The 19,094-nt window shown below is 43.5% G+C and overlaps 1 protein-coding gene across 1 annotated transcript; it reads right to left on the bottom strand.

The window, feature by feature from the left end:
- Positions 1-10: 10 nt before the first annotated feature.
- wdr19 (WD repeat domain 19) lies at positions 11-13,868 on the bottom strand. Its single transcript, XM_010741797.3, has 36 exons — positions 13,736-13,868; positions 11,830-11,921; positions 11,674-11,739; positions 11,445-11,570; positions 11,252-11,367; positions 11,047-11,162; positions 10,692-10,772; positions 10,465-10,577; positions 10,196-10,369; positions 10,043-10,113; positions 9,787-9,959; positions 8,640-8,760; positions 8,450-8,556; positions 8,249-8,365; positions 7,958-8,113; positions 7,711-7,858; positions 7,387-7,600; positions 6,963-7,122; positions 6,764-6,874; positions 6,576-6,685; positions 6,409-6,466; positions 5,244-5,390; positions 5,094-5,176; positions 4,932-5,015; positions 4,696-4,842; positions 4,095-4,219; positions 3,864-3,973; positions 3,705-3,773; positions 3,550-3,627; positions 2,535-2,631; positions 2,327-2,451; positions 2,152-2,233; positions 1,922-2,072; positions 1,718-1,841; positions 1,559-1,635; positions 11-234 (listed from the first exon to the last, which is right to left on the bottom strand). Exons 1-36 carry the CDS (start codon positions 13,739-13,741, stop codon positions 120-122), a joined length of 4,050 nt encoding a protein of 1,349 aa, XP_010740099.3. The 5' UTR covers positions 13,742-13,868; the 3' UTR covers positions 11-119.
- Between the last annotated feature and the right edge of the window lie 5,226 nt (positions 13,869-19,094).

The following is a 19,094-nucleotide window of genomic DNA, read 5'->3' as shown; positions in this document are numbered from 1 at the left end:
TGAGCGTCTGTGATTTTTCTTTTTTTATTCCACTTTACAGCGGCGTTATATATAATATAAATACAACATATACATTCTTTGTTTGGAGAATCAGCCGTCTGAGCTTTATCGTTTGTTGTTCATTGATCGAGTTCGGCCGCCTGCAGGTACGTCGTGCAGTCGGAGATCTTCTTCACCTGTTTGACGCTCAGAGTCTCGGAGCACATCGGACACACCGTCTCTGTTTCCAACAACCTGCACGCACACACGAACAGTTCAGTGTAGATTAAGAACAGGAGAAGTGACTGACATTATGTCTGTACGCTGTCAGGAGCATAAACTAAACTTGAAATAGGGAAACACAGTTAACCTGGATCTGTCCTAATCAACATGTCATGTCTCGTGTGTTGTTTAAAAGTAATTTTTTTATTATGTTAACACTTGCAGTGTTCGCATTGAACCCTTGGCAAGAAAGCCAATGTCAAACTATTCCTCTAAACTGGTTGCAAACAACTGAACACTCCTCGCGTCAGCATTTGACAACCTGGGAATATGAACAGGCAGTGAAATGTGAAGAAGAAACTACGATGAGGGTGAAACTCTCCTTAGCTCTCTAAACTTCTACTGTGAAAGATTTACGCCTGTGATTAATGCCACGACAGTTTACAGCAGAACCACAGATAATATTTTTAACTCCACACGTTTCTTTTTTTGTCTAAACCTGGCGCCTTTCTTAAACAGTGCGGCTCACCTGCAGACAATTCACTCGGAGATTCTGGTCTGTTACGGCTGTCAGACTTAATTAATTTTCCTTGATTTGTGCCTCTAAGAAAAGCGTAAATATGCCACGTAGTTTTTTTTTTTCCGATTAGACGTCTGCACAGTTATTTTGAAAGCCGACCAGATTCAGAGACATCAGTCAGAAACAGAACAGCCACGTGACGTCACTGAAACGCATCGCGCTGCTTCAGGTGGAGTCACAAACACTCGAGCTTCAAGGTGGAGATGAAATGACTGGTTTAACTGCAAACTCAAAGGAAATCGAACCTTCTAAAACATTTTCTATGATCGTGTTTCAAGCCTCTGAAACTTGAAGAAGACTCTCGGTCTGTTTCTTCTTGACTCTGGTTGCGGTTCGATCATATTTGATGGGCAACATAAGATAAAAAACGACAATTACTGTCGTCAGATTTGAATCCAAATGCTGCTGAATCCTGATCACGTGAGACCCGTCGACTTCAAACTAGTTAAAGGAACATTATTGAAGCCGTCAGGTCTTTTTAGGGCCTTTAAATGTTTCTCACTTTATTGATTAAATGCAAATAACGAGCAAACTGCTCCGTTAAATCGATCTGCGGTTTTTGAAACGGTTCCAAACGACTAAATCTCTAACAAAGACGGACGACTCTCTTCCTTCACCTCGCTCTGAGTAAAGAGCGAGGTGACGGACCAGATTCAGAGGCATCTGTCAAAAACAGAACAGCCCATATTCTCCGCGTGACGTTACTGTAACGTTTCTCTCAGCACTTGCTAAAACTAATGTTCAAGGTGGAGATGGAAAAAAAGTTTCATTACTTACAGGCTGAACTGCGAGTAGAGAGCAGGAAATTCACAGTGAGGACACACAGACCAGTCTTCTTTAAGCATGTGACGACCCTGAAAAAAGGTTCAACGATCACTGTGATTTAAAGTAAAGTTCACAAACCGTGTGCTCGAATACGTCGGTGACTGTTGTTACCGTGGCGATGCAGTAGGGCAGGTTGTTCTTGCAGGAGATGCACAGCAGCTCGTTCTGCGGCAGCTGGAAGCCGCAGAAGGGACACGGAGTCGTCTCCTCCTCCAGCTCCGACGTGTCCGGACGTCTGTGAATCAGATGCAGGTTAGGGTGGATGAAAGGAGGTGAAGGTAAGGAGGAAGGAAACAACAGGATGTGTGGACTGACCGGACCATGGCCTCGATCTTCTTCCTGTACTTTGGGTCGATCTCGTTGCGGTACTCCGGTCTCATCAGCATGGCGGCAAAGCTGAAGGCCGAGTTCTTCAGTCCGGCACGGTGACATTCGATGACGGCTGACGTCAGGATGGGAACGACATCTACACACAAACACAGAGGTGAGACGTCTGTGTCGTGAGCCGGACGACAGATCTGAGTTGCTCCTCTGCGTGAACTCACGTGCAGGAAACTTGCTGATATTGTTGCTGACACGGATGAGCATGCGAGCCCCTTTCAGGTGGTCTCCCCTCTTCACGTGGATCTACATAAAAACACACAGTCAGGAACGCTGCTGCGCTCGTGTCACGTTAACGCTGAGAAGCAGGAGAGGCGATTGGATTCCCGTCGTGCTCACCTTGACCAGCAGGTAGGAGTGGAGGATCATCAGATTGGTGGCCATCTCCGCGGGGATTTTAATCTTCTGGGCCTGCAGCTCCGTGTACATGCTGAACAGCACGTCACGAGCGTTACGGTAGTTTCCTGTTGGAGTAACGCAAAAACAAACTTACAGGAGCTTTTTTTCCACGTCTGTTTGGTTATTGTCTGTGAGGATGTGTTTGTACCTGCACACTGCTCCTCTCTGGCGATGATGATGGCGGTGCGAGCGGCCTCTCTGTACTGCTGCAGCGCCATGTACAGGCGGAACAGGTACTTTGCATCCTGGGAGGAAACAGTTTGTAGATTTGTCTGATTTAAAGTCACGGCTGATGACACAATCGTGGGCTGTGGTTTAAACTCAAAGGAAATCTAACCTAAAACATTTTCTATGATCGTGTTTCAAGCCTCTGAAACTTGAAGAAGACTCTCGGTCTGTTTCTTCTTGACTCTGGCTGCGGTTCGATCATATTTGATGACAACATAAGATAAAAAAACGACAATTACTGTCGTCAGATTTGAATCCAAATGCTGCTGAATCCTGATCACGTGAGACCCGTCGACTTCAAACTAGTTACAGGAACATTATTGAAGCCGTCAGGACTTTTTAGGGCCTTTAAATGTTTCTCACTTTATTGATTAAATGCAAATAACGAGCAAACTGCTCCGTTAAATCGATCTGTGGTTTTTGAAACGGTTCCAAACGACTAAACCTCTAACAAAGACGACCGACTCTCTTCCTTCACCTCGCTCTGAGCGAGCTGGAGGAAGAGAAACATCATCAGGTCGTACTGCAACACAACAGCACTGAACACACACACACACGGATGTACTGATGACAAACTAACACACAAGTCTCCACACTGGCACTACAACAGTTTCATACAGACGATTTGCCAGATTGATCTGAACATTTTGCTCTCGTAACATTTATGAATTCTCTTGATGTGACGTTTTGTCAGTTTCAGCTTCCAGATTTAAGAACGAGGCGACGTGTTTGTTTAGTTTTTGTTGTGACTGCTGATCAAACGGCTACAACAAAGCTACTCACTGAGAGACACTGCGCACACCAGACGACGAGAAGGAGAGAGCGAGAGTGAGTGATGAATACATTAAAAATGAATTAAAACAGTGAATATATCACGATAATCTCATAGTGCTAAGAAGGTCACATGCTGCAGTGTTTCAGCGTGTGTTGATTACCTTGGGCATGCCGTCGCTCTCTCCCATCAGGTAATCTATCAGCAGATTGGTCAGAGAACTGTCCTTGGCCTGACCCACCTGGAAAAACACACATACACTCATTAACAACACTTGAACGCCATGTTTGTGTACGATATTCACTTTGACACACTCACCGTCTCTATCGCCATCTCGACAGCCAGGTTGTCTTCGGTGCTGGGACACTTGAGGAAGTGCTTCAACGCCTGAGAGACGGAGAGGAAGAAGAGACGGCGGAGTGAATCAACACCGCATGAATTAGTGTTAAAATAATGAATTAATAGAGGAGCTCTTACTCTGCTGTACTGCCCACACTTCTGAAAGAACTTTCCAGCCTGCAGGTGTTTCTTCTCTCCCTCGAAGTAGAGCGCGATGCTCTGGTAGTCCTCCTGCGTCGCCTCAGACCCTGACGAACAAACAGCAGCAGCAGGCGTTCAATTACATTTCCACTTTCAGCAAATAAAGTCAGACTGTTCAGAATGTTTCAATATCTAAAAACGTCTGCACAGTCTCACACACAGACTGACCGATGATGTCTGCATACACCTCCATCTGTCCGTGCTGCTGCGCCAGCTGGAAAGCTTCATCGTTGCACTGGGAGAGCACCAGGAAGTGGATGGCTGAGCCGTAGTCGTTCAAAAGCAGGAAGAACCTGCAAACACACAAACGTGCACACGTGCAGTATGTTGAAGGTTTGGTGGAGATGAAACTGTCACATGAATACAGACAGTGAGAAAAGTAATTTGCTCCTTGTAGCTTTTCAAATGGGAGGATTTGCATCTTTTCTGTTTCATTTCACTGTAAATTGAATCTTTGGGCTGCCGAGTTTAAACAAAACAATTTAAAGACGAAATTGTGATTGTTCTTTTTAATTTTATAGGCAAAATAATCAAAAAAATCTTGATTTCTAGATTTAATCTGGAGTGGAAATAATTGAGAAAGTGGTTAAGTTAATTTGCCATCGACTGGACGGAGATAATTACTTTATTTATTAAAATAATAAAATAAATAAAATTTAAAAAATATATTTTTTACCAGGACTTCGTGTGCCGTGACAGTAAGTTATTTAGCTTAACTTTCCTTAGAAAAGTACCACGCTGTTTGACAGCGGGCGTTTCTTTGTCCTACCTGGCAACCATCTTTGCTCCGTCGATGCTCTGCGTCTCCCTGACGATGCGAACAGCGTCCTCCGGGTTGTTCAGGTGGTCCAGCAGCACTCGTATCAAGTTGTCCCAGTCCTTCGCGCTCTCGTAGGCCCGCGCAGCTTCCTTATACCTTGTGCACAGAGTTTGAGTTACATCGTGTTCCCCCCTTTAGTGATTTCATTAACCTCAACGTGACAAACACTCAAACGGAGGACGTACTTGCCGTCCGCCTCCTTGGCTTTGGCGTACTGAAGGTGGATCTTGGGAGAGGTGACGTGTTGGAGCAACTCTCCCACCTTCGCCCTGAGTGTGGAATAAAAATAAATGTTATAGAAGAAACTCGCAGCTGTGTGTGTCTGTGTGTGTCGGTGTGTGTCTCACCAGTTCTTGCAGCGGATGTAGACCGATGCAGCCTTGTCATAATACTGGCCTTTTTCATAGAGCTGAGCGGCTTCAGAGAATTGCTGTAAGAAGAAAATACTTGAAACACTCCTCAAAAACACATCAGGTGTAAGGAGGTGCACTCTCTACCTTCATGCTCTCCAGTATGGCTCCACACTCCTTCTTGAGGACTCTGCTCGGGTGCTGAATGGCCTGAGCGGCTCCTCTCCTGATGTCACCCATCCTGATGGACATCCTGGCTACACCTGCCTGACACGCCTCGTCGTGCTCCTGGAACTGCACAGCGAGGTGGAGACGGAGGAAGGCGAGACTCTGTATTTACTGACACTCTGAAAGGATCTACACCAGTTTGTTAAATGTAAATACAGAGTAGACAAGACAAAGTGTGGGCAGGAGATTAGACGATGTGGCATCAGACATGCCGGGACTTGAGTCAAACACTAGATTTTTGTTTTATATTTTGTTTTCATTGTTTAATATACTTTAATTGAACATGTACAACCTGTCATTTTATGCATGCTCTTAAACTGACGATGTAGAAATAGCAGTGGCGCCTTTTTTCTCCCCTCCAGTTTGAGTTAATATCTCTGATTTTCTATGAAGTCCCTCTGGACTGTTGTCCAACAACAGCTTCATATCTTAATAACTGTTGTAAAAATTAAGATTATACTGGGGTTCAGGTGTTTTAATTCATATAGTGTGTGTGTGTCCTGTCTTTTGCATGTCTCGTGCACTTCCCTTATTTGGTCTGTGATTTTCTGAGGCTGGCAGGGAGAGATTATTATAAATCAGTAGTACAAGGTTGGGAGAGACAGGCTAGGGGAGTCTCATTTAGATAAAAAACATGCTCATTTAGCAGAAAACCAAAAAAGGACGTTATGATATTATCTGTATAAGTGGGGAGGTGTCCGAGACAGCCCATTTAAAAAATGTATAAGAATGAACTGTTAGAGCTCCTCGAGGAGCCTTTTCTCTGTAACCGCTTTTTGTGTGTGGCACTGTTAAACGCTCCGTTTTGTACAAGAATAATAAACTTAAAACTTAAACTTTGATACTTTGAATCCAGTCTTCATAATTCAAGGGTTCTTCTTAAAAAAATCCCATGACATTGTTTATGGAAAATATCACATCAGCACAATCAACTCGTTTTGATACAGGGAGATCATCTTTTTAAAGCAGTCACCTATGAAACAGCTGATGAATATGGCGAGTACAGTGAAATATTAAGTTGTCATAAATAAAATAAGCTGCCGTGCTCACAGTTTCAAACATATCACAAACATATTAAACTTACTTTATTATTGTGGGTCATCCCTTTTTCATAATGTGCCAGGGCGTTCACATAGTCTCCACTAGAGAGAGAGGGAGAGAGGGAGGGGGGTTTAGGTACAGTGTGGATCGAGGTTTGTGTGTGTGTGTGTGTGTGTGTGTGTGTGTGTGTGTGTGTGTGTTTGTACTTACATAAACTCCAGATGGACGGCGTATTCTTTGGATATGAAGGGAATCTGGTCTTCTGCTAACCTCTTGGCCAGCATAAGAGCGCTGTCCCAATTCAACAGGTCTCTCCTCATCTAAAAACACACACACAGTGAGAGCTGAAGACGCTGGTCCAAGTTTTAATGACAACATCTACCGCATATCATTTTTACCTCCAGGGCAGCGATTGGACAGCTTGAGGACAGGTAGAGATCCTGTGCCAGGTTGTAGTCGCCTAGAAACATGGCCAAATGTCCTGCCAGTAAGTTCATGTCCTCTATGCCCTGAACACAGAGAGAGAGAGGAAGGGTGGCTGTATCAGAAACAGACTGAAGAGGTGTCTGAGTGACCTGTGGTCTGCGTGAGCTGTACCTGGATGCCCTGCAGCGACAGCACCATGCCCACGTTTCCACTCATGCGGTACACCTGGATGGCCAACTCGACCTCCATGTGGATCAGACAAGCTTTGCCCAACTCGGCCCAGTCTGTGTTAGTACCTGAGGACTTACACAGATCCCAGGCTTCGTGGAACCTGGATCACAACACACACACACACACACATATATATAACATCAATGCGGCAAGACCTGAACCTTTGTACCAGGTGAGCTTATAGGAAGAGGAGTGTCGTCTTCTTTTCCAATTAATATCTATGATTTTCAGATCTCAAGCCTCTTTGGACACATTAAAACTGGACTTTGTGTTGGTTCATTCTATATTCTGATATTAATCCTGCTGTTCTATACGTAGCATACTGTGTCATGATTAAAAAAAAAGCTACAGTAGCGCGTCTGACCTCTTGAGCATGAGCGCCTGTGCGAGCTGCTTGTCGAGCTCCGGTGGTGAATCCGCCGACGTGCCGGTCGAGGGTTTCAGGAAGGAGTGTGTGCTCAGAGACACTTCGCTTGTCTTGCCGCTCGCCGTCTGACACGTCAGCTCCCCGTTGTACAAAGTCAAAGGCTTCTGGGAAAAGAGGAGCGGTGTATTGCCTACCAACACCACCCGCGGGCCTGGACACAGCATTTAAATCATGTTGATTTACATATGAAGGACATGTACTGTCTGTTTAACATGAGGCAAAGTGTGTGTGTGTGTGTGTGTGTGTGTGGCATCACCCTACCATGTATGGTGGTTTTATGCAGGGCGTAGGTGTAGACTTTGTCATCGTCATAAGCTACAAACACTCCTCTGTCGGCATGCCAGTTGTCCCACAGCACTCCTGTGATGGTGGGGGAGAAGTTGGGCAGCTCGAAGCAGGAGTCTGTTGTCTAGATTGGACACACACACACACACACATTTAGACTCTTGTTAATCCATGTCTGTTATTTTATAATCTCTGATTTTGGTAAGTAACCACATGCACTGACGTTTGCATGAGAGAGCAGGAAGCCGCCGTTCTTGTCGTCGATGAAAACCAGCCGCGTTCCGTTCAGGTCGGGGAACACTTTCCTCACACCGACCGAGTGGCTGTAGCTGCTCACGGTCACCCAGTCCTCGACCAACACACACACCACGTTACCGGACTGTGAAACAGACGGAGGACGAGAGAGACGATAACACAGGCAGGGATGACGAGGACATGTCCTCACAAACACTTTTTAAACTGAAACATATTCATGTTTTTAGCACACTTCTGTCTTGGGCGTGCTGAGCCTTACGTCAGTGCCGTAGTAGAGGAAGTCAGCGGTGAGGGCGTGGCAAAGTATCCGGCCTTGTCTGTCGTCGTCAGGAAACAGCTTCATCTGCTTCTTCTCCTCCTGGTCTTTGCCTTCGATCTGGACACAAACACACAGAAACAGTAACCGACAAAGCCTCGCTGAATAATCACTCGTCAGTTATCGGACACACAGACGACTCACCATGTGAAGCTGGACCTTTCCCTCAAACAGCGCTGCTGCGTAGTCTGCGTTAAGGCACATGCTGGCTATCGTCCCTAAATACTCAATGTCCTTCAGCTTGTTGTAGCCTGAACGACAGACGAAGAAGTTTAGAAGACTCATTCATACGTGAACACAGCGCAGAACACGGTTAACACACACACACACACACCAGGTTCTTGGTCCACCAAGGCGTAGAACCAGGCTCTGTTGTTCATCCCCACAGCCACATGGTACGGTCCGATCGCAATGAACGTAGGCTCGACTTCCACTTCTATGGCCACAGGAGTCTCCTGAAAACACAGAGCATCACAGAGGGAAGGAATCAGGTCAGCTGCGTTCATCTCCAGCTCAATGCTGAGCTAAACAGCCATCTTAAATTATACTGGTACTAATACTACTTACTAATTCTTGGGCCATAGTAATATCTGTACGGCTTGAGTACTCCTACTTTTAGCTACTGGAACTTTTGTAATGATTTAAAATTGTTGACACGTCACCCAGACAAGATTATTATTTTATTTATTTATTTTATACAAACATATATAACGTATACATTGCATCTCTGCCAACACTAATTTTATAATCTTTAATTTCAACACTGTGCAGCCTCTGTTTTCAGATTTTTAAAAAACGTGTTTATTGATTTTTTTAGTTTTATAAATTTAAAAAAATAAAAGTTCAATGCAAATAACTTTTTAGGTTTCACAGACAAAGCTGAGAAAAGGATAAAAATAAATAAACAAAGGACCAAAAACAGTAAAAATAAATCAAATTAAAAAAAAGGGGATGTTCAAGTTTCTTAAGTAATTAATAAAAATAAGAGCTTCATTGATGCGGCGTGTCCAGAAATAAGAACAATGACTAAGTTCAGTTTGCAGTTTATTTATATGTATGAGGAGATTTAAAGCTTAGATTTTCTCACATTTGTCGACAGAACCACGAAGCATAAACCTGAATTTCTCTAGTTTCAACTGCTGAACGACATTTATTAACCACGAAATATAACTGGGAGGCTGTAGAAAAATCCTCCTGTGCGCTAATAACATAAGAAAGTCTGAGATCGTCTAGACAATCCTCTCCCGGGATGCCGAATATAGCAATTAAAGGTTCAGGCTCTGTTACATCTGACAGAGTTTGGGAAACAGAGTTCCAGTAATTAGATCATTTAGGACAGAACCAGAACATGTGTGCCAGACCAGCAGGGAGCAGCTTACATCAAGTCTAATTGGATATGCTTTGGCAGGTTTGACTTTGTAGACGGTGTAGTACCTTGATACCTTTTCATTACTGTGTGTGTGCTGTGTGTGGGTCCTCACCCCCTCCACCTGGTTGGACACGGTGACCTCCAGCAGGGAGGTGAGGTAGGCCAGCCGGGTGCCGAAGCTGTCACCCAGGATGGGCAGCTTGGTCAGGAAGACATGGAGCGTCCCTTTCTGTGTGGAAACTGCCAACAGCTGGCCGTCATCTGTCCAGCTCAGCTGGTCCAGACCTGGAGGAGGAGAGCGAGAGGCAGATGAAGGAGGAGTGGGTGGTGCATTCAGCATGACCCTTCTGGGTCGCAAACCATCTCACCTTTGGTCTCATCATCCAGACGAACTACGTTGCTGATGTATTTCAGCTCGGACAGCTCGTGGATCTTTATGCTGCAACACGAGACACACAGCTTTAGTTTGTTCACAAACAAACGGTGCTGTTTCTTTTGAACACCTGTGTGTGTGTGTGTACCTGTTGTCTCCACAGGAGGCAGCCTTGTTCAACGCTGGCGAGATGGCCACGCTGTTGAGACTCTCTTTGTGGTTGTGAGCCTGATAGAGCTCCTGCCCAATCTCCCTGATGTGAGTGGAAATAACTACAAAGTAGCCGTGGGAGAAGCCAATCAGTATATACCCGTCACCGTACCTTTAAGAGAAACACAGAGGAAGAACTTTAGTACAAACATCTCACTGCCGTGACTCAGCACCGGTGTTTCATCAGTGAGTGATCATGCGCAGTACCAGCGGTAGGACACGATGTTCCCGTAGTGGCGCTGGAAGGTCAGCTCTATCCGGTTTTCAGGGTCGTTGACGAGGTAAAGCATCAGTATCTTCTTGTCCACAGACAGACTCACCTGAAGGAATCATAAAAATCAAACAACAGCAAACACGATGAAATCTCAGGACATTAAATATCAACATGAAACATTAAAGAACAACGTGGATGAGTCAAAGTTAGAAAAACTCACAGTGTTGTCTCCTTGAGCTGATCGTTCATCCGTCTTCATCATTGAGAAGCACATCTCAGCCGGCTCACCACGAAGCGTCGCCTGGTTAGAGAAGACTCCTTCACTTACTGATACTGTCCATTTTTATTCATCACGTACAACACGACCATTGGAGCACGTTCGTCTCAACTGTGCCACTTCTGACTTCTGCTATAAATATGTTAATATAAATACGTTAATAAATCAGTTAAACATATTCTGTTGGTGATGTGGTTCTTGCCGGTTAATTAAGCACTTTAAGTCCACCCTGGATAATCAGATCTTTAACGTGTAGAGTTATATGCCTGAGGTGATACATTAATAATCGTCTGTCTACCTGTCTGACGGTGTCTCCCTCGTGATTGCTGATGCTCAGAGTGTTGTCTTCACTTCCCAGAGCGAGCAGATTCTGAGTACTCCAACTCCCACAGGTGATCTTCTTGCTGTGTTTACCTAGCGTGTGTGAAGAGAGACAATCAGTACCACAGAAGACAAACAAAAGCATGAACTGTATCTGTGCAGTTGTGTTGTGTGTTTATTACCGAGTACAGGGATCTTGCGTGACGTCTGCTGATTGTAAATCAACAGGTTTCCTTTGACTGTCCCGACCGCCAACAGCGGGCCTGTCTTTGACCACAGTATGAAGGACATCTGATCTCTGCGAGAATGAAACCCAGAGTATTAGAAGTGATTAACAATCATTCTGTTTGAGTTCTTTGGAAAGGTTTGTCACACCTCATGCCGCTGTCTATCTGGGATGTTTTATTGACGCTGGCATCCCAGAGATAGATAGAACTGGATTTTGCAGCTATCACCGCCAATATGTCCCCATCTTTATCCCAGTCCATTCCCACACAGCGCCTGGATGGAAGAAGAGAGAGTGGAAGTTAAAAAAACGTTTTAATGGTGAGCGGTAAACACCAAAACCTTTTTGATTTCACAAAAATTATGTTCTTAAAGTTACCCCGGAAGGTTGAGTTCAGTCCACTTGTGTCCATGTCGGTCAAACACTTTGACTGAGTTGTCCTGTCTGTATGATTAGAAATATCAAACACATATTACGTGATGTCCTGATGTACATCTCGTATAAAAGAGAAGCAGATTACAACATTTCACTCACCCTGCAACAGCGATATAATTCCCGAGGGATTTCTGCCACTTATACAGGAGGCCAGAACCCAGCCAGGCTTGGTCGTCGAGGATGAAAACGTTCTGCTGACGCAAAGATTCATTTTAAAGTACATTTCATTTAAACAGATTTCCAGGGCCAACTACCTCCTCCAGAGGATCTGAGTGACGTTGAAGAACGCAGCAATGATGCAGATTTTTAAATACAAACGAGCACATGTCTGTTAAGTACAGTATTTTTCAGATTTTTTAAGAAAACAGGATCCTATAGTTAAAAAAACTTGACGTGATAGAGTCAGTTTTGGATTCTGCACCCAAAGATTAGTTAAAAACAGCTGTCAGACCTAACTCAACAAAAACTGTGTTCCCCAGTGTAATCGATCAATCAATCCATCTATCCATCCATCCGTACGTCCATCCATCCGTCTGTCCGTCCATCCATCCATCCATCCATCTGTCCGTCCATCCATCCATTCATCTGTCCGTCCACCATCTATCCGTCCATCCATCCATCCACCCACCCACCATCCGTCCATCCATCCATCCATCCATCTGTTCGTCCATCCACCATCCATCTATCTATCTGTCCATCCGTCCATCCACCCATCCATCCATCCACCATCCATCTGTCCGTCCATCCATCCATTCATCTGTCCGTCCACCATCTATCCGTCCATCCATCCATCCACCCACCCACCATCAGTCCATCCATCCATCCATCTGTCCGTCCATCCACCATCCACCTATCCATCCGTCCATCCACCATCCACCTATCCATCCATCCACCATCCAGCTATCCATCTATCTATCTATCCATCCATCCATCCATCCATTCATCCGTCCATCCACCATCCATTCATCTATCTATCTATCTATCTATCTATCTATCTATCTATCTATCTATCTATCTATCTATCTATCCGTCCATCCATCTGTCCGTCCGTCCGTCCGTCCGTCCATCCATCCATCCATCCATCCATGTACCCTCGCCTCTCGCAAAGCGAGGTCACTCTAAACTCTTCTCTGTGGTCGTCCCCAAATGGTGGAATGACTTACCAACGGCTACTAGAACAGCAACATCCCTTCCGACCTTTAAAAAACTTGTAAAAACCTTTCTGTTTCGAGAATGCTTCCCTGCCTAACAAAACTAACAACTACTCTGTGCTCCTTTACACCTTTCTCAGCTTTGTCCTCCTCTGTAAGTCGCTTTGGATAAAAGCGTCTGCTAAATGCAATGCAATGTAATCCACCATCCATCTATCCATCTATCAGTCCCTCCACCCATCCGTCCATCCATCTATGTAACGTAACATTTCTCACAACTCTTCCTTTGGCCTCAACCTAAATCAGTTACTGCTGCTTTATGAAGCTGAAATAAACGTTAGTTTAACTGTCTTCACTAAAAACACTGAAGTGTGAATCTGTTTCTTTCCTCAGATAACATTATTATAGCTGAAGTTAAAATATGAGCTTTGACATTACTCTGACTGCTTCTTTTAAACGTTAAAGCTGCCTCAGATAACATTATTATTATTGTTGTTGTTGTTGTTGTTGTTGTTGTTGTTGTTGTTGTTATGAGCTGTAACATCACTCTGACTGTTAGCTCTCCAAACAGCAGCACACAGTTTATCTGTGACCTGGCTTAAGTCGGACAGTTACAGTTAAACTCACATTACCTGACATTAACGTTAACTAACATTAATCAGCTTTAATTGTCTTTAATTATCTTTAATTATCTTTAATTATCTTTAATTATCTTCAGGTTGTCTGGTTAACGCAGCCGCTGTTAGCATGTAGCTCACCTAGCCGCCTGCAGCCTTTTCTCGTACTAAACTCGGTTATAAACCGTTAAAACTGGCGGGAGTCGAGTCTTTCTAAACGTGTTCGCCGATACAAACCTTCATCTTGTCGCCGTTCGGTCATTTAAACTTTTTTTTCCTCTTTAAAACTCAAAAAACTCAAAAACATCTCCGACACAAACCGCTGCGGACACGTCCCACAATGCTTCACTCTGAAGCGTCTGCGGGAGCTGCGGCGGTGTCATAGCAACAGAGCGACAGAGCGAACAGCCAATCAGAGGCCTCCAAATCAGAGGCGAGGCAAAACACACAAACAACAAATGTAAACAAATGTAAACAAATGTAAACAAATGTAAACAAATGTAAATATATAAAATATAAGATAAATCTGTGATTTTAACACATCTGCTGACAGAAACATATAATAAAAATACAAGATATCATGAAGATATTGTGCAGCTGCCTGTCTTCATGATATCAATCTGTGGACGACAAACAACTACCTAAAACTAAATCTGCAAGAAGACAGAGATTTAATCAAAACAAATCAGATTTTATTTGTATAGCCCAAAGTCACAAAGTACATTTGCTGCACAATCTGTACAGGGAGTGACACCCTCTGTCCTTAGACCCTCGGTTCGAGTGAGGAAAAACTTGCCCACAAAAAACTTTAACAGGGAAAAAAGGTGGAAGAAACCTCAGGAAGAGCCACAGAGGAGGGATCCCTCTCCCAGGACGGACAGACGTGCAATAGATGTCACGTGTACAGAACAAATCAACACAAACATATTGTACAATATTAACATATTTACAATGACTGATAAAATGATTACAGTAGCAGTGGAACCTGTGATAGAGATAGAGAGACACAGATGCACAGCAGCAGCAAATCATCAACTAACTTTAAACTGTAATGGAGATATGGCAGCAATAATGACAGTAGGAATATGTGTAGTGGACGTCATGCAGGACCCCAGCAGCAGCCACGATCCACAAGAACCTGCTGGACGAGAGAGCACAGAAACTCCAGGGAAGAAGTTTAGTTAGTAACATGCATTAATGAGACATGAATGTTTACAGATGGAGAGAGAGAGAGAGAGAAATCACTCCACTGCCTCCGACTAACCCAGAACTCTGCAGTCAGGATGATAACATGCTCTAGGTCCACAAGCCTTGCTGATGCAGCTTCACTAGCTACCAGTTGCCTATAGAGTTCACTATAAAATCCTGCTTCTGGCATACAAGGCCCTCTCTGACCTCCTTGGGATCTACACCCCTACCTCGCTCACTGCGATCCTCCCCAGCTGGTCTGCTCAGAGTACCACATTGTTCATTGCTCATTGCTCATTGTGCATCATCCTGGTCTCAAATTTCCATCTTTATATACTAAATAACCGAGTAGAAATGAGGCCTAACACTTTATTATTCATCATTTCTGATGTAACATCTTTTATCTTCTTCTTTTTTTGCCCTTTTTTCTTCATTATCCACCACCATCTTTCATCTCCTCCATCCTTTGCCTCCCTCCATAACTACCGCCACCACCACCACCAGTCTCAAGTGAGTGGAGCTGAATGAAATGGGATTATGAAAGAGAGGAGAAGAGGAGTGCAACCACATCCAGGAGAGTCATCGGCTGGCAGTATAGAGATGAGGAGGGAGGAGATGAGGGAGCTGGAGTTGAAGAGCTGCTATTTTTTGCCCAAGCCTGGTGGAGAGGCTTCAGTACTCACAATGCCTTAAAGAACAAACTGGTTACCTGCATGTTTTTGGATGTTGAAGGATGAAGACCAATACATCTCATATAATATTTTATGTTTTACACTAGTAGTACTTACTATTTTTGTGAAATACAGACTTAAGGGGATCACAAACTAATCACAAAACATGAAACAGCAGCAGACATAAACCGATGGACCGATCATCACAAATATTTGGCAGCTCACCCTTCTTCTCAGGACTGAATGTACATACCAAACTCAGCTATACTCAACTTTAAACTTAAAACAGGTCAGATGAGCCAAAATAAGTTCAAACAGGGACTCATTCATCGGGAACACTGGCTGCTGTTTTCATTAGGTGGCCACAGGGTGACAGTATAGGACGTTGTGTTATGAATTATCATTTATCTACATTATATCACATTCATGTCGACAGGAGGACGCCGGGAATTGAACCACCTACATACGCCTAATATAAGATATACAGTATATATCCTTAATATGCTCCTCTAGTTTTATTACAGCTCATTTAGATGATTTCCATGTATGTTAGGTTGGTCGAATTGGTCCTTTTTTCTTTCTAAATTAAAATAAAAACAACTCAAATCATCTTCTGGAACAAGAATGGCTGCCAATTTTATATCCGCGGGCAGCCTGTATCCATCATGGTCCAGGATGAACATCTTGTCCTGAGAAGGAGTTCAGTAGGAAACAGTAAGTCGATAATTTCCCGGGTGTTTATCTCCATCTCTGCTCTGTGAGATCACACACACCAGCTGTTTCTCTGTGTTATCTGTGTCCACAATTTCTTCTCTCTCTAACACATCATCTGTCATCTCATAGAGGCTGAGCGTCATCTTCTTAATGAGTTTTTTCTTCCTTTCCTTGGGATCATTACGGCTACAGAAGAGGTGTCGATTTTGCCATGAATACTGACCCAGAGATGGGTGAGATATATTGCATATTTCTGCATATTTCTGCATTTTGAGTGAAGTATTCCTCTTTTTCTTTTTTTTTTACTCCATCCACTCATGGAAAGTTGCACAACTATGTCTTCACCATCCAAGGGAAGGTAAAATTCAGCTCGCAGGACACTATCCACAGCAGAGCAGATTTAGAGGTGGGTATACCTGACTGTAAAATAAGTAGGTGTACTATGAATACCTGAGTACACCTTGCACTTCACCACTGCATGTGCTGCCTGTAAAGTTCTAAGTTGTGGCTGATGCGCCTTGCTTTCTTAAATTGTCTATACTACGAGCTCCAAACTGTCACCTTCTTGCATGTTTGAATTTTGCACTTCGGGTTCTTCTTATTGTCAAGATGTGTGACGTGCAGTTTGTTCAATAAAACTCCTTCTTTGCCTTCAGCTCCTCTTCCTCCTCCTCGCAGCGTTTCTTCTGTGGATCCACAGAGGGCAGCTGTAAACCTCATGTCATCACACCGCTCACCGCCGCAGGCAAAATCCTGTTCACACAACCGAGCATGGTGGAAAGTTATTAACATTGATCGCTCGGAATGATCCTAGCAGAGCTTCACACACACACACACACACACTCTTTGTCTTTGAAGACTTTTAGAGGTATTGATACAAAATCTTCCAGTTTACTCTACAGCATCCCTCCTCCTCCTCCTCTTCCTCCGGTGTTTCTATGGTAACACAAACCTGTGCAATATATCAAAAGAAGACTTTTATATTAATTTAAAGTCTTAAAATTGATAGAGCGAGGAAAACAAACCACAAGTCACACCAAAAACAACTCTTATAGCTGAGAAGAGAAGTCAATCAGCCAATCAGTGCTGCATGGAGAGCTTATATACTGTATGGTCCTCCCGGGAATGGCTGCTGCTGCTCTGGCTTTACGCATGGAGAGCACACCAGGTGCAGGTGAGTGCCAGGATGCTGACTGGGGTCCTCATTTGGTCTGCAGGCGTGGAGACAAACTGCAGAGTCACAATACACAGCTAGAACATTGTTCAAGCCAACATGCCAAACATTTAAAGTTAAATTCTTGTGTTCTTTAATCAAACATCATGTAATTATTATTTATTTGTGTGAAAATGTGTGAATATACAAATATTTTTATAAGTTTAACTGCTTCACAAGATGTCTCATTGTGTGCACACTTCAGCTTCTCCCTTCACGGTTGTGTAAGCTGAATTTAAAATCCGCCTTCTGTTGTCAAACTCACATACATCATTGTGTGCAGTAAAACTCAGGGGGTGGACGGGATCTTTAAAAATATGAGAATTTTATTCTTTAGCTTGTCTAACATTGTAGAAAATATATCTTTGGAAACTTGTTCAGGGTGTACTTTCACCTCTCGCCAAACTTAGTTGGCATGGGCTCGACAACCCAGATAAGGTTGGATGGATGAAATATATTTTGGCTTTGGGTTGTTGGTCCACTGTTTTCTTGGGATTTATAGATCATAATATTAATTAAGACTCGATTAAAATAAACATTAGTTGAAGCCTTTAACTTCAGCACACCTCCATCATTGGTAGACATCAATAAAAGTCAGAAAGGAAAAGAAGGAAGATCATGTTTTTTTTATTTTTGCTGCATTTATCGATTTCTATCACTTCATCTCTGTTTCAGTTTCAGGGTCCTGGATTGTGTTTTTCCCCCTTTGACAAAGTCAAAGACATAAACGATCTGATGTATTTCCCTCGTGATCTTGAACAGAGTAAACAGATTGTCAGAAAATCCTGTAGATTTGACAGACGCTCTGAATCCTTCCACAGGAAGATTAAACCGAGTGAAGCTGAAACAATAAAGAGATGTCCCCGTTTTTCAAGAAGCTCATATAAAGTCAGCCTTGAGGTATTACACTGTGTACATAACATCTTAGTGTGGGAGCAGCTGTGTTTGCTGAGGAGATATATTACATTATGCACACAGTAAAGCTGCGGAAGCACTGATTTGAGCTCTGCATCTGTCTCGGAGCCTCTGACAGGATTCTATACAGCAAACAACAGCAATGAACTGAGAGATCGTTAATAACAGCACAGACATTTATTAGATGTTTTATTGGGCCCAGCTCAGCAAATAATGGAGCTGATATGTTCTTTTTTGTCAAAGTAACTTCATGAGCAGCTTTATCAGCTCGCTGAATATATGATCCCATCTGTGCATTGGTTTAAATAGCTTGTTAACATCCTGCAGGCTGCAATACTGAGACTAGATCAACAGCAAATGTCTGTTTCTTCTAGCACGTTTGTCCCGTTGTTTATTTCAGTGCTGTTTCTTGTGCAGATAAAGACAATCCTGACAGAAACAGTAGATGAGCAGGAGCAGTACATTTACCAGATGTCACCTGTTTGAGGTTTTGTTTGCTCGCTGTGGGAGAAACAAGCTGCTCACTGAACCGTGTTTACCCACAGAAGCTTCACTGGTGTCTCCTACAAGGCTGCAAAGGGCAGCGTATGTAAAACACATTGCACCAAGTGCAGTACAAACTCTTAAAATACGGTACACACGGTAAACAATTTGTACTTGTGCATGCAAAGTAAAGCACGTCTGCTGATCTTTTGCTTGTTTTGTCAACGACAGCAGCCTAAAATCCAGTTTTAAAGTTTCTATATGAATGAATTCTCTTTAACTGGAAGTCAAACTTTAGAAACAACTTCAGGAACAACGTGTTTGCCTCATATTGTGTGTTTAATTTACTCTAGAAGTCATTCAGGAAAACTAGAAAGTGGCAGCCTCACAATGGTGATGAAATTGATGATCT

This window comes from Larimichthys crocea, chromosome X, assembly GCF_000972845.2.
Source record: "Larimichthys crocea isolate SSNF chromosome X, L_crocea_2.0, whole genome shotgun sequence".
Lineage (NCBI taxonomy): Eukaryota > Metazoa > Chordata > Actinopteri > Sciaenidae > Larimichthys > Larimichthys crocea.
This window is presented reverse-complemented; position numbering and strand designations above follow the sequence as displayed.

Coding starts and splice junctions, on each gene's coding strand:
- wdr19 (XM_010741797.3), bottom strand. Junction 11,163..11,251: donor ACGCAAGATCCCTGTACTCG/GTAATAAACACA, acceptor CACACACGCTAG/GTAAACACAGCAAGAAGATC. Junction 235..1,558: donor CTCTACTCGCAGTTCAGCCT/GTAAGTAATGAA, acceptor GTGTGCGTGCAG/GTTGTTGGAAACAGAGACGG.